Source organism: Budorcas taxicolor, chromosome X, assembly GCF_023091745.1.
Source record: "Budorcas taxicolor isolate Tak-1 chromosome X, Takin1.1, whole genome shotgun sequence".
NCBI classification, from domain to species: Eukaryota; Metazoa; Chordata; class Mammalia; order Artiodactyla; family Bovidae; genus Budorcas; species Budorcas taxicolor.
This window is the reverse complement of record NC_068935.1, coordinates 118,730,617-118,745,918: the sequence shown is the minus strand read 5'-3', so window position 1 is coordinate 118,745,918 and position 15,302 is coordinate 118,730,617. Positions and strand designations below refer to the sequence as shown.

The window sequence follows — 15,302 nt, the reverse complement described above, 5'->3', positions numbered from 1 at the left end:
AAGAAACTGAGTGAGGACTGAGGGAAGAACCCACTCCAAAATAAGAGTCCACAAAGAGCCGTCCCCCCCCCCCCCCCCACTATCAGTCTTGGTAGGCCCTAGACATGGTTGCTAGGCTCAGGCTACCCCTTACTTCCTGCTGGGGGGTTCCGAGGGAAATGAGAACCCTGGTCTGTGGCCAGCTGACTTAGCTCAGCAGAGGAAGAAGTCCCAGGCCCTGTCAGGAGTCAGGTAAGACTCCCTCATGTGAGTTCTGCACGATTTCTCCACCTGCCAGGACAGACAGGGAGGCCCTTCCGGAACCGATTCCCCCCCGCCCTCAATGCTGGCAAACCTAGTTGGGCGATACCGGAAGTGCTCTCCCTGCCTTCCGCCACGGCAGCTTCGGAGCTCGAGGCTTCAGTTGGAGAGGTGTGGCCTCGTATATCTACAGAGGGACGAGTTCCAGGATTGGACAAGTGTCCAGGTAAACAATCTTTGTTAGAAGTAAAGGGACACACTCCTCCCAGAACTCAGGTGGTCCCGTAGAGCCCCTCCCTATCTTAACTTGCGCCATCCCGACCGTCAACCCCCGAGTGGCTCAAAAGTGACCGTTAGGCCCAACACCCCCCTACTTCCACCAGGAGAATTTGTGGGATGGGAAGCCTTGGTCTGAAGGGGCAGCCTCAAGTCAGCAGAAGGAGTCGTAAAAGGACTGGTCAGGAGTCAAGTTCAGTATTCTGGGTTAGAATTAAGGTGACAAGCTCCTGATGAACAGAGGCGGCCCACAGAGTTCCGTTGGCCTCTGTCTTGTCGATTTTTAAAACGGTACCCTTAAGGGGATCAACAAAGGCAGTTGTTCTTGGAGCCAAGATAGAAGAATCTCCCTATGGAGGCTATACACGCCTTCTTTTCCTCTGTCTTCTAGGGTGAGCTCTTCATCAACCTTGGCAGCTTGAGCAACTGTCTGCGGTCCCTGACCAGTCATCATGCCTCGGGGTCAGAAGAGTAAGCTCCGTGCCCGTGAGAAACGCCGCCAGGCCCGTACTGAGACCCAGGGCCTAGAGGTTGCTAAGGCCTCTGGGGCAGCAGCAGCAGGAAAGCCCCCTTCGGTTTTGGGGGAGACACCTGAGAATCTGCCTGCTGCTGGGACATCCAGCACTCCTGAGGCACCTGAGGGAGCCACTGGTGCTACTGCAGCTAGTTCAGGCACCAACTCAGCTGAAAATATCAATAGCCCAAAGGCGGAAAGCACAAGCTTCCCCAAGGGCGCTGAGAGCTCACTCAGTGAGATTTTAAATAAGAAAGTGGTTCTGTTGGTGCAGTTCCTGCTGCAGAAGTATCAAAAGAAAGAGCCAATTAGAAAGGCAGAGATAATGAAGTTTGTTATCAAACAGTACAAGAGTCATTACAATGAGATCCTCAAGAGAGCTTCTGATCATATGGAGCTGGCTTTTGGTGTTGATTTGAAGGAAGTGGATCCTACCAGGCACTGCTACACCCTTGTCAACAAACTAGACCTCTCCTATGATTCAGCTCTGAATGAATATGAGCACATGCCAAAGACCGGCATCCTGATGATTGTGCTTGGTGTGATCTTCATGAGAGGCAACTGCGCCCCTGAAGAGGCGATCTGGGAAGTGCTGAATATGATGGGTGTATATGCTGAAAGGAAGCACTTCATTTATGGGGATCCCAAGAAGGTCCTCACAGAAGATCTGGTGCAGCTCAAGTACCTGGAGTACCGCCAGGTGGCCAACAGTGAGCCTCCACGCTATGAGTTCCTGTGGGGCCCAAGAGCCCATGCTGAAACCAGCAAAATGAAAGTCCTGGAGTTTTTAGCCAAGGTTCACGATACCGTCCCCACTGCCTTCCCATCCTGGTATCAAGAGGCTTTGAGAGATGAGGAAGAGAGAGCCCGAGCCAGAGCTGCAGCCAGGGCTCGTACTGCTGCCCTGGCCAGTGCCCGCTCTAGAGCCAGAGCCAGCACCTCCTCCCAGGCTAAGTGAAATTCAAAAAGGTGTGTCAGCATTCTAACAGTGGAGGGCCAGGGTGGGACTGGAGAAGTGTATACCATCCTGGAGTTCCTGGTATATATTGCTAACTTGAAATTTTACCTTTCTCTTTTTTTTTCTTTTTTAGGTTGAAAAAGAGCAGTAACATTCTAAGCTGTGGATGACCAGGGTGGGCCCACAGGGAAAACTATAATATCATCTTTGTGTTTCTGTTCTATATGGTAAACAAGAGTTTAATCTTTTCTCTTTTCTATTTTTTCCTCTCTCTTTCTCTCTCTTCCTTTCTTTCTTTCCTTTTGTTATATTTCAAATGTTTTCTTTTAAAGAAGATATACATTTCAGAATCTAAACTTAGTGATTTTGGTTGCATATTAGATTTAATCTAATAGATTTAATATAAGAGTTTTATTATCTTGCAACATAAATTGGGAAACCTTTAGTATATATTGAACTAGAACAACACAACATGGCATGGTAAAAGGCACTTCTTTGGACGTATGAAAAAATGCAACAGTAAAATTACTGGGATGAAAACATGCAGGGGGGGTAAAATCTTTAAAAATGTGCAGTTCTTGGTTTCCCTTAATCATTTTAATCTGTTATTCTATAAAAATAAAAGATACATGCCTGGCTTTGCTTAGCTTATTAAGGAACATAAGAGAAATAAAACATTTATAAACTGGAACTCATGCTGTCTGTCTCATTCATTCCCCAAATATTAATTGAACATCTGCTCTTTGAAAACTATTGTGTTAGAAATGGTGAAACTAAGATACAAAACACCCCTGCCTTTAGAATTGTACAGTTAAGGAGAAGTAATTATATACAGAACATGGTAAAATACTCTTTAAGACTTAAAGGAGTAAGGAGGTAAGGGGACAAATAGGGGGTTTGGAGAAGTGGGAGGGGGAAGATGTTTGGCTGAAAACAATAGAGTGCAAATTCCCTGGGGAATGGTAGTTTGGGGTTTGGGGAAAATACAAATCTCTCAGTGGGCTATCCTGTTCATTTAAGCTGGGTGGTAGGCTAGATGAGGCTGTGGGACTGATGAACAGAGGCCAGGTATACAAATGGTGTTTACTCAGTGCTGGAGGACAAAACCCTGGAATGCAAACCTGCTTGTAACAGTTACTTTAGTATCAGTATACCAGAGGAAAAGCTTCTCCTGGGCAGAAATGGAAGGTGTCTGGTGCTCTTGTTCACGTGCAGCTGAACACAGACCACAACCTAGCTGTTTTATGTACAGCATCTCCAAGGAATTTCTGAGAAATAAAGGTGATACTCCCTTGAGGTGGAATGCTGAGAACCAGCTCCTAAGGCATTAGAAAGGCATTTTAATTAGGTTATCTTGGGTGTAATTTTGCAAACTCAAGGGAGGGCTCCATGTCTGATGGTGAAGAAATGAATAAAAATACAGGCAATTTGGATGGAAAGGCACCCAGGGGGAAGTTGTTGGTCCTTGACAGAAATTCTAGGACCTTGGAGTTGCATCCAACTGGGATAGACAACCACACACACAAATTCAGTAATCCTCAAATGGGGGAATTTATTTTGCTTTTCTTGCTAAGCAGAATTATGGGATCATTAGGTGGAAAGCTGCATCATATTTGGTGATACCACCCAAATTAATATAACAAAAATCTTTGCAGAGGGGAGGGTGGTACCATTTGCAGTTAAAAAAAAAAATCATATACCTGCCATACATTAAAGACGCTAGTCAAGTGCTTCGTATTCATTGCATATATTCCAACAGTCCTACAAGGTAGGGCTTATCAGACATTGCAGATGAAGAACTTGTAGTTTTCTCAAGCTCACATAGCTGATAAGTGAAACAGCTGGGACTAGACCCCTGGTCCAAATTTTTCTAGAGCCCACAGTTGTCCACTCCTCCAGCCCGAGGCAGACCTGTCTCTTCATTCTCTGTTATTCTCACTACTACAAGATGTATCACATACGATTAAAAAACAAGATGCTCCATTCAAAGTATAAAAAGCAATCCTGATGAAAGTGAATATGAGGATGAAGCACAGTTTGAGGCTTGTCTGTAGGCTTCATTTGCTGAGGATCCTATTGTCACTAACTAGCCCTAGCCCCAGGGATCTGTGATAGCTGAGTCTGCTCACATATGGGCACAAGTCCTGTTCCAGCACTTCCCTGCATTATAGCTTGTTTCCTCCGGGTCTTCCCCAGTGTGCCCTCTTGCCCAAATCAAACCTCATATGCTGACGAGTTCTCCACTGTGACCTCTGGAGCTGCATCCTGCTCCCTGTGACACAAGCAGTCCAGAGTCATCTGCCCTCCCTTGATTAGAGCATTCCAACTCTGCACATGAAGGTCCCATCCCTGCCAGTGGAACCACTGATTGTGAAGTCTAGATACCTAGTTACCACAGCCCCACTCCAAGCCCACAAATCTCAAAGTGTATTTCAAATAAGCTGGTGATCACAATCTTATCTCTTACAGAATACTGGTTCTTGATATCAGTTTGAAGGTACATGGGGGATTTTTGTAAGTGACCCAAATATTGTTGGTAAGATTCTGCAGGGATGTGTTTTGTGACTGGCCACTGCTCCAGTATTCTTGCCTGGAGAATTCTATGGACAGAGGAGCCTGGTGGGCTACAGTCCATGGGGTCACAAAGAGTCAGACACCACTGACTAACACTAACACTGAATACACACACCAATGAGTGAGCTTACAAAAGCCTTCCTTATAAGTTGAAGATGAGAAAAGACCATGGAAATCACTCTCTAGTGAACATCTACTGAGGCTGAATTCCTCAGAACCACAGTCCTTCTTGGAGAGGAAAATGATTCCTTGGCACACATGCTGCCTTTGAACAATAAAGATCAAAAGAATTCACCATCCTTCATACACCGCTTATCTCAGTTCATGCCCCAGAGAAAAATCCTAGTTTTCCTTTGTGCCTAATGTCACCTATAAATGTGTTCTTCACGTTCATTCCAATCCACTTGTACTTGGGAAGACCCGTGTGACTACACAGACACTGAAATATGAACAGAAACAGTGTTTGTCACCCCCTGGGCCAAGGTATTTGAGAGCAGTATGCCAGCTCCAGGCTTTCTGTTCTATTCAGCAGCAAACATAAAGACTGCTAGTTGAGAAGTGGAAGCACTGATGGGAGCAGCCTGATCCCTGAGTTGTATGACAGTGGAGGCCCCTGTCTACCCACATTGGACTTCATATGTATAGGAATAAATTGTTGCCTTAAGCCATGTGGGTCCACATGTTTTGTCTGTTGCATCAGTTACTTTAACGGATTAATGCATACCTACTATTTTGGTAGTTAGATGTATTTAAATATTATAATTACAAAGGTAATAAATAGTACATGTATTTTTCTTGCAAAAAATTCTAACAATACAAATATATTACAGTCTCCCCCTTCCCTCAAAATCCAGCCCCCTCCTCAGAGGCAACCACAATTAACAACGTGAAAATGAAAAGTGAAAGTGAAAGTTGCTCAGTTCTGTCTGACTCTTTGTGACTCCATGGACTATAGAGCCCATGGAATTCTCCAGGCCAGAATACTGGAGTGGGTAGCCTTTCCCTTCTCCAGGGGATCTTCCCAACCCAGGTATCAAACCCAGGCCTCCCGCACTGCAGGTGGACTCTTTACCAGCTAAGCCACAAGGGAAGCCCAACAACCTGATGTGTATCACTTTAAAGCTAATCTGAGGCTTTCTCATATGTAGATGCACTATAAAAATATATTGAGGACTTCCCTGGTGGTATAGTGGATGAGAGTCCTCCTGCCAATGCAGGGGACATGGGTTCCATCCCAGGAATCTTCCAGGAAGATCCCACATGCCGCAGAGCAACTAAGCCCGTGCACCACAACTACTTAGCCCATGCTCTAGAGCCTGTGAGCTGCAACTACCAAGCCCATGTACCTGGAGTCTGTGCTCTGCAATAAGAGAAGCCACTACAATGAGAAGCCTGAGCACCACAACTGGAGAGTAGCCCCCACTCACTTCAATGAGAGAAAGCCCACACACAGCAACAAAGACCCAGTGCAGTCAAAAATAAATAAATTTTAGAAATGTATATTGAATTTAACATATATGATCAACAACATACATATTGTTCTGCCTCTTGACCATGTCACTTAACAAAATGAATGCAGGATATTTCCATGACAGCACACACAGATCCACCATACTCTTTTAACTACTCTCTAGGGTTATTTTTCTTTAAAAAAAAAACAAATGTTTATTGAGATATAGTTAATAAAAAACTGCAATTTTAAAATGTACAATTGGATGAGTTTGGACATTTACATACCCCTGTGAGGGCTTCCCTGGTAGCTCAGCTGGTAAAGAATCCACCTGCAATGCAGGAAATCGGGTTCAATTCCTGGGGCAGGAAGATCCGCTGGAGAAGGGATAGGCTAACCACTCCAGTATTCTTGGGCTTCCCTGGTGGCAGAGATGGTAAAGAATCCGCCTGCAATGAGGGAGTCCTGGGTTCGATCCCTGGTTTGGTAGGTCTCCTGGAGGAGGGCTTGGCAACCCACTCCAGTACTCTTGCCTGGAGAATCCCCATTGACAGAGGAGCCTGGCTGGCTATAGTCTATGGGGTTGCAAACAGTCGGACATAACTGAGCAACTAAGAACAGCACAGCACATACACCTGTGAAATCATCACCACAATATTTGTAACAGACATATCCATCGCCTCCAAAAGTGTCCTCATGTCCCTTTGGTTTTTTCTTTCAGAGTGAAAACACCTGACATGAGATCTATGCTCTTTCAAACTTTTTCAGTATTGTTGCCTATGGGTACTATGTTGTACGGCAGATCTCTAGAACTAATTCATTTTGCATATCTGAACCAGTATAACAATTGAAAGAAAAAAAAGTGAGAGTGTTAGTCCCTTAGTCATGTCTGACTTTTTGCAATGCCATGGACTGCCGGGGTCCAGCCTCAGCAGAGTCCAGGGATATCCTCAGGATGGACGAAGTCAGCGAATGAAGAAAGATAGAGAAAAAGATAAGGAAAGAACAACACGGGGTGACCAAGCTTCAGTGAGCGAGACCCGTTTTACTTTATTTTCCTCAGGGCTTTTATACCCTGAGTTGTACATACAGCAAGGTGAAAAATGCAGAGTCAACTCAACATTCCATTAGTATTAACTTTTATCAATACCAGGTTCTTTTCTGCAAGAGTCTTTCTTTTTTGTACATCATCTTCTGTCCCGGAGGCCTGTTGATATTCCATGACCTCTTTTTGATAAATGTTGGTCAGCCAAAACAATAATCTTCCTTTAAAGTGTTTCTTCTTAAATTCTTAGCCTGCGACACCCTTAAAGTACAGAGTTACATTTTTATGGAGCAAAGATTCAGCAGGTTACAGCAAAGAAAGAACTTATTAACTCAAAGTCTAATGTTGCTAATGTTAAAGCTACTGCTCATTATTTCTATATCTTAACTATATGCACTCCCAGGAACACAATGGATAAGGGATGTGAGAACTTGGCAGTAAGCATAGGCTCAACAATGTTGCAAGAGTCTGGATAAACCTGCCAAGTAAGCTAGAATGCTAACAGAGGGTTTGAAACACTCCTTTCATGCCCAGAAGATTTATCAACTAGAGCCCTAAGTTAACTCTTTGGTTTGGGACAGCCCCCTGCTAATGTCAGAAGCGTAGGTGAAAGACATAAGACAGACAGATTCTGGTTTGGGGGTAGATGCTCGAGCATGTCCAGGGGATCCGCTGAGTCCTGAGGCCTTGCTTATCAGGACTCTTCCACATGACCTTGTCATGGGTTGGATGGCCCAGGGAGTCCCTCGAGTCCTGCATGACCTTGTCATGGGTGGGATCTCCCGTGCTGGCTCCCAGCAATGGACTATAGCTTGCCAGGTTCCTCTGTCCATGGGACTTCCCAGGAAAGAATACTGGAGTGGGTTGCCATTTGCTTTTCCAGGGGATCTTCCCGACCCAGGGATCGCACCCGTGTCTCCTGCATTGCAGGCAGATTCTTTACTATCTGAGCCACTAGGGAAGCCCATTGAGCAACTCCTCATTTCCCCCTCACCCTAGCTCCTGGTAACTACACTTAATTCTCTTCTTCTATGAGTTTGATAATTTTAGGTACCTCCCTTAAGCAGAACCATGCAGTATTTTTCCTTCTGTGACTGGCTTATTTCACTTAGCATAATGTCCTTTAAGTCCATCATATTCTTGCAAATGGCAGGATTTCCTCTTTTAAGATTGACTAATATTCCGTTGTGTATGTGAATGTATGTATGTGTATGAATCACATTTTCTTTCTTCATTTACCTTTGATGGACATTTGGGTTGTTTCCATATCTTTGCTAAATAGTGCTACAAGGAACAGGAATGCAGACATCTTTTCAAGATCCTGATTTCCATTCTTTTGAATACATATCTAGAAATGAGATTGCTGAATTATATGGTAGTTCTACATTTGACTTTTTATTTTTATTTTTTTTTATAAGAAAAGTAATTACGTATTTATTTTGCTTCAGAGGACAAGGCGCTCATTTCCCAATAAGCCAATTTAGTCACAAAAATTTCTGCAAGGTACACATAGAAGTTTTATAGAAAAAAAGAAGTATTTCACTCTTCCAAAATTTTAGTAAGACTGTAAGAACAAAAGTGGCAATTCTTTAAAATCTAGGGAACTCCCTGGCGGTCCAAGGGTCAGAACACTTCAGGCTTTCACTGCTGAGAGGGAATGAAGGTCCTCCAAGTCACTGAGCCAAAAATATATATAAAATTTAAACCAGAACTTAATATATGCATTTCAAGAAATTCTTTTACAACTGAGATTTTATTGGTTGTTTTGAGGATCACTACACAGACATTTCAATTTGTACACAATTCTTCACATACATACCAGAAATCTAAAATATCATGTAGTTGTGATTCTTAACAGTTATTCCAGTGACTTTCCAGCTTAAAATTTGGAGCAAACTTTCCTTAACAGGATATCAAGTACCAATATCTTCAAATATTGATATGTTGTTACATCTTAAGTCCCACTGATTCACAATTTAATATCATATATACTACATACCCAAACTGTCAATCGTTCACAGCACATTAACCAAGTTACTAGGAAAACTGGACTACCACGACCAAAGATGTTATAGTATAGTGCACAAAATTCTGACCAGGAGAGCCAAGATCAAAAAGTAGTTTTCTGTAGGAAATAATTCTACCAAAACAATATGGGAAGAGAAGTAATTTAAAGTGTTCAAGACATTAACTGCACAACTGACTCCAAACTGCCATTTAGTATGCTTTTGTATTATAGGATATAAAAGCTACCCCCCATCTATGGAATGTTAAGCTGACACCCAAGACAATCAAAGCCTCCCGTATCCAATATCCCACTATTTTCTGGTTGTACCAAAAAATAAACCACCAGCAAATGATTTCACCTCTTAAAAAAAAGCATTTACACTTAAAAAATGGGATGAGGTGGGATTCCCTCCTTTTTAAAAATGTTTCTAAAGCTACTAAAAAACTTGCATTTACAAAATAGTTGATAAAAATATTCCTCTGGATTGTACAAGAAGGGAAACAGGGACCACTGACAGGACTTGGTGTGTGGTTATTAATCAGACTTGGCTTCTTTCTCTTCTGCTTCATCAGAGGCTGGGCTCTCCTCGTTTTTAGTCTCTCCATTTTCTGCAGGCAAGTCTTCTTTAGTCTCCTGGTTGGCCACTTCCGCCTGTTTTCCCTTTGCTCCTCTTTTCCCTTTTGTTTGCACTTTTTTGTCTGAAGATTTATCCTTTCCCGCCGCCTTTTTTGGCTTCGTTTCCACTTTCGCAGGAGCCGGTTTAGCTGACAACCTCGCCGATCTCCTCTTGGGCTCCTCCTTCGCCGCCCCCTCGGCGGAGCTGACCTTCCTCTTGGGCATCGTGGTGACGGGGCGGGCGAGAGCCGTGTGCCTGAAGGCCGCGGCGCGCCGAGAGCCTTCGCGAAGCCGAGTAGCCTGACCGCAGCCGCTCCTCCCGCCGCCCGAGCTACATTTGACTTTTTAAAGAAACTTTCATACTGTTTTCTATAGTGGCTGCACCATTTTACATGTCCAACAACAGTATACAGGGCTTCCCTGATGGCTCAGCAGGTAAAGAATCCTCTTGCAATGCAGGAGACATAGGAGATGTGGGTTTGATCCCTGGGTGGGGAAAGAAACCCAGAAGGAGGAAATGGCAACCTATTCCAGTATTCTTGCCTGGGAAACCCCATGAACAGAGGAGCTTGGCAGGGTACAGTCCATGGGGTCCCAAGAGTTGGACATGACTACACAAGAATGCAGTGTGGAAACAATACACAAAAGTTCAATTTTTCAACATCCTAGCTAACGTTTCATTATCCTTTTTAAAAATTATAACCATCCTAACTGGTGTGAAGTATTATCTCATTGTGGCTTTGACTTTCATTTTCTTGATAATTAGTGATATTGAACATCTTTTCATACCTTTTGGCCATTTGAAAGGAAGATCATCAGGAAGAATATGATAGGAGCAATCAAGGTGTTGCAAGTCTTCATTATGCACAGATGTTAATTGCATATCATGGGATCTCCAGTCATCATGTTCCAATCTTCATTCCAAGAAAAAGACAGGTAAGGATTATCTTACTTCTGTTTGTGTGATAATTAACCATTCTCCTCCTGATGGACATTAAAAACTGTTTGAGATTTGTTGCTATGAGTAATAGAACTGAAATCAGTATCTTTGAATATGAAATCTTAGACAGATATGCATACTTTCTCTCAGGAAAGACATAGTAACATGCAAACTTGATTAAACTGGGCAGAGTGTGAAGACTTAAAATTTTTACAAATATTGCTGAACTTCTGTTCCAAAAATGCCATATCAATTTATAGTCTCTCAGATTCATGTGTGTGAATGCTTTACATTCTCACAGACATTTTATTTCATCAGTCTTTTAAATTTTGGCCAAATTTTGGGATGAAAGATACTGTCTCATTGTTATTTTAGTTCCTTATTTTCAAATAGGTTGAGTATAAAATTAAACTCTCATCCACATGGAGCTGGACTTCAGCATTAATGTCTTGAACGCCAGGATTCTCCTAGGCGTACTTCACATTCTGAAATATCAACAAGACATCCCTCCTTTACTTTGAAAAGCAAGAACTCAATGAGAATGATCAGTTGCTGCGCAAGAGAACTGGGCAGGACGCCCTTAGGTAGTGAAGATCTGAGATCAGAAAAATTGCCAGAGGTCATGAGAGGCCACATGAAAAACCTCATCCAGAGAGCCCATGGCAAGCTGGCAGGCAGCATTCTGGATTTAGAGTTTAGCAGAAGGGAGAGAAGGGACTATAAGGGGAGAAGGTAGAAAATCTGGGCAGAGGGTTCAAGATCACTTCTGTTAATCACCTTGGGAAATGTCTGAATTACCATCAGCAGCTGGAAGTTGAGAAGTCTCTGGGCATATCTACTGGATGAAAAGCCTAGAGAGGCATGCCAAACATCTCACATACTTTGAATTCTCTGTGTCTACCATCAGGCAGAGTATAGGGAGCTTTTCTGTGTCACCCAGTGATTCTAGATGCTGGGAGAGCTACATCTTTTGACTATTCTGGTGGTTCACTGCATCCTTGTTAGCATTCTTGGCTGGGAGCTGTACTAATGGCTGCCGGAGACTGGTATTTTCACCCTGTGTACAGGCCCTCCTCCATTGAATTGGGGGCAGTATGAGTGGGAAGGCTCGGGAAGTGGTGACAGTTGAGACAGAACACAAATACCAGTAAGTAGTGGAAGAGGACCTAAAACTGTAGAGAAGGAGAAACTGGCAGGAGATATCCTGAGGCTAATTACCTTAATGACTGCATATAAAGAGCTGAGTGTGGACATGTCTGGAAAAAATAATCTAGATGACATCTCCAACTCAGACTGTCCCACATGGTTCCTGAATACTTTTTTTTTCAGTTCTATTTCTTCTCAATAACTGTGTAAAATTCAGTTCAGTTCAGTTAAGTCACTCAGTCGTGTCCGACTCTTTGTGACCCCATGAATCGCAGCACGCCAGGCCTCCCTGTCCATCACCAACTCCCGGAGTTCACTCAGACTCGTGTCCATCGAGTCAGTGATGCTATCCAGCCATCTCATCCTCGGTCGTCCCCTTCTTCTCCTACCCCCAATCCCTTCCAGCATCAGGGTCTTTTCCAGTGAGTCAACTCTTCGCATGAGGTGGCCAAAGTACTGGAGTTTCAGCTTTAGCATCATTCCTTCCAAAGAAATCCCAGGGTTGATCTCCTTCAGAATGGACTGGTTGGATCTCCTTGCAGTCCAAGGGACTCTCAAGAGTCTTCTCCAACACCACAGTTCAAAAGCATCAATTCTTTGGCGCTCAGCTTTCTTCACAGTCCAACTCTCACATCCATACATGACTACTGGAAAAACCATAGCCTTGACTAGACGGACCTTAGTCTGCAAAGTAACGTCTCTGCTTTTGAATATACTATCTAGGTTGGTCATAACTTTTCTTCCAAATAGTGAGCATCTTTTAATTTCATGGCTGCAATCACCATCTGCAGTGATTTTGGAGCCCCAGAAATAAAGTCTGACACTGTTTCCACTGTTTCCCCATCTATTTCCCATGAAGTGATGGGACAGGATGCCATGATCTTCGTTTTCTGAATGTTGAGCTTTAAGCCAACTTTTTCACTCTCCTCTTTCACCTTCATCAAGAGGCTTTTTAGTTCCTCTTCACTCTCTGCCGTAAGGGTGGTGTCATCTGCATATCTGAGGTTATTGATATTTCTCCCAGCAATCTTGATTCCAGCTTGTGTTTCTTCCAGTCCAGTGTTTCTCATGATGTACTCTGCATATAAGTTAAATAAGCAGGGTGACAATATACAGCCTTGACGTACTCCTTTTCCTGTTTGGAACCAGTCTGTTGTTCCATGTCCAGTTCTAACTGTTGCTTCCTGACCTGCATACAGATTTCTCAAGAGGCAGGTCAGGTGGTCTGGTATTCCCATCTCTTGAAGAATTTTCCACAGTTTCTTGTGATCCACACAGTCAAAGGCTTCGGCATATTCAATAAAGCAGAAATAGATGTTTTTCTGTAACTCTCTTGCTTTTTTGATGATCCAGTGGATGTTGCCAATTTGATGTCTGGTTCCTCTGCCTTTTCTAAAACCAGCTTGAACATCAGGAATTTCACGGTTCACGTATTGCTGAAGCCTGGCTTGGAGAATTTTGAGCATTACTTTACTAGCGTGTAAGATGAGTGCAATTGTGCGACAGTTTGAGCATTCTTTGGCACTGCCTTTCATGATTTAACAACTGTGATGGGTGATTTATTTACTTTAAATGTTCAGAACAGATTTTAATTTTTATACATAAAAATTTCATTAAAATCCTAATACACCAAATATTGGCAAAAATCATGAACAATAAACAGTAAACATAAATGCAAATGAATAATAAACATAAGAATATGTTAAACATGAAAAAATAATGTTATTTTTTCACTTATCAAAGCAAAATTGTAAACCTAAGTGTAATTATGTTACAGTATTCCCATGTATCCAAATAACTGTTTGGTTGTGGGGTTGTTGTGTTTTGTTTTGTTTTGTTTTTTGTATCTTTGGCTACTTTTGATATCCATGTGATGGTGGCCTCACAGGATAACTTTGGGAGTGTTCCTTCCTCTGCAATTTTTTGGAATAGTTTCAGAAGGATAGGTGTTAACATTTCCCTAAATGTTTGATATAATTTGCCTGGGAAGGCATTTGCCTGTGGGCTATTGTCTGTTATAATTTTTAAAATTACATTTTCAATGTTAGTACTTATGATTGGTCTGTTCGTATTTCCTGCTTCTTTCTTTGGAGACTGTACTTTTCTAAGAAATTGTCTATTTCTTCTAAGTTTTCCATCTTATTGGCATACAGTTGCTTATAGTAGTCTCTTATGTTCCTTTGTATTTCTGTGGTTTCCATTTTAATTTCTCCTCTTTCACTTCTAATTTTATTAATTTAAGTCCTCTCCCTTGTTTTTTGTTCATGAGTCTGGCTGAAAGTTATCAATTTTGTTTATATTTCAGAAGAATCAGCTTTTAGGTTCATTGATCTTTTCTATTCTTTTCTTCATCCTATATCATTTATTTCTGCTCTGATCTTTATGATTTCTTTAGTTCTACTAACTTTAGATTTTGTTTGTTCTTCCCTAGTTGTTTTAGGTATAAAGTTAGGCTGTTTTAGATTTTTATTGTTTCCTGCTAAGTTGCTTCAGTCGTGTCCGACTCTGTGTGACCCCAGAGACAGCAGCCCACCAGGCTCCCCCGTCCCTGGGATTCTCCAGGCAAGAACACTGGAGTGCGTTGCCATTTCCTTCTCCAATGCATGAAAGTGAAAAGTGAAAGTGAAGTTTCTCAGTCGTGTCCGACTCTTAGTGACCTCATGGACTGCAGCCTACCAGGTTCCTCCGTCCATGGGATTTTCCAGGCAAGAGTACTGGAGTGGGGTGCCATTGTTTCCTGAGGTAAGACTGTATTGCTATAAACTCCCCTCTAACTCCCCTCTTAGAACTTCTGTGTTCCATAGGTTTTGGATCATCGTGTTTTCATTTTAATTTGTCTCTAGGTAGTTTTTTTTTCCTCTTTGATTTCTTCAGTGATCTATTGGTTATTTAGCAAAATATTGTTTAGCCTCCATGTGCTTGTGTTTTTTAAGCTTTTTTCTTGTAGTTGGTTTTTAATCTCATAGCATTCTGGTTGGAATATATAGGCATATATACATACACACACATATACATTCCTATATAGTCATACTCATACTATACAAAAAAGCTGAAGCTCCAATACTTTGACCACCTGATGAAAAGAGCTGACTCACTGAAATAGAGCTTGATGCTAGGAAAGACTGGGGACAAGAGGAGAAGGGGGTGGTAGAGGATGAGATGGTTGGATGATATCACTGACTCAGTGGACGTGAGTTTGAGCAAACTCTGGGATATAGGGAAGGACTGGGAAGCCTAGAGTGCTGCAGTCTATGGGGTGGTAAAGAGTTGTACATGACTTAGTGATTGAACAACAATAACAACACTTATACTAACAAATACACACAATTGGTAGTTGTTTCTGTGTGAGCACCCATGCAGATACTTAACCCAGAAGGAGACTTTGTTTGTATAGTTCCTTTTGCTCAATTATAAAATGAATGCCCATTACAAAGGCAAATATGCTGAAAAAAGTCAATAAAGAATAAAGAGACCACATCTCATGATCTTCTGAAAAGCCTCTGAATACATGGAGCTGCTCTTTTACCTTACGTTGA

General features: G+C 42.4%; 2 protein-coding genes and 1 non-coding gene across 3 annotated transcripts; 1 reads left to right on the top strand and 2 right to left on the bottom strand.

The window, feature by feature from the left end:
• Window positions 1-968: 968 nt before the first annotated feature.
• LOC128070183 (melanoma-associated antigen B18-like) lies at window positions 969-1,988 on the top strand. Its single transcript, XM_052663479.1, has one exon. It carries the CDS (start codon window positions 969-971, stop codon window positions 1,986-1,988), a length of 1,020 nt encoding a protein of 339 aa, XP_052519439.1.
• A 7,404-nt stretch (window positions 1,989-9,392) lies between these two features.
• LOC128070261 (non-histone chromosomal protein HMG-14) lies at window positions 9,393-9,988 on the bottom strand. Its single transcript, XM_052663571.1, has one exon. It carries the CDS (start codon window positions 9,903-9,905, stop codon window positions 9,600-9,602), a length of 306 nt encoding a protein of 101 aa, XP_052519531.1. The 5' UTR covers window positions 9,906-9,988; the 3' UTR covers window positions 9,393-9,599.
• Window positions 9,989-10,504: 516 nt separating this feature from the next.
• LOC128070661 (U8 small nucleolar RNA) lies at window positions 10,505-10,638 on the bottom strand. The gene has a single exon (XR_008201635.1). It is a non-coding gene; the product is annotated as a U8 small nucleolar RNA (small nucleolar RNA).
• Between the last annotated feature and the right edge of the window lie 4,664 nt (window positions 10,639-15,302).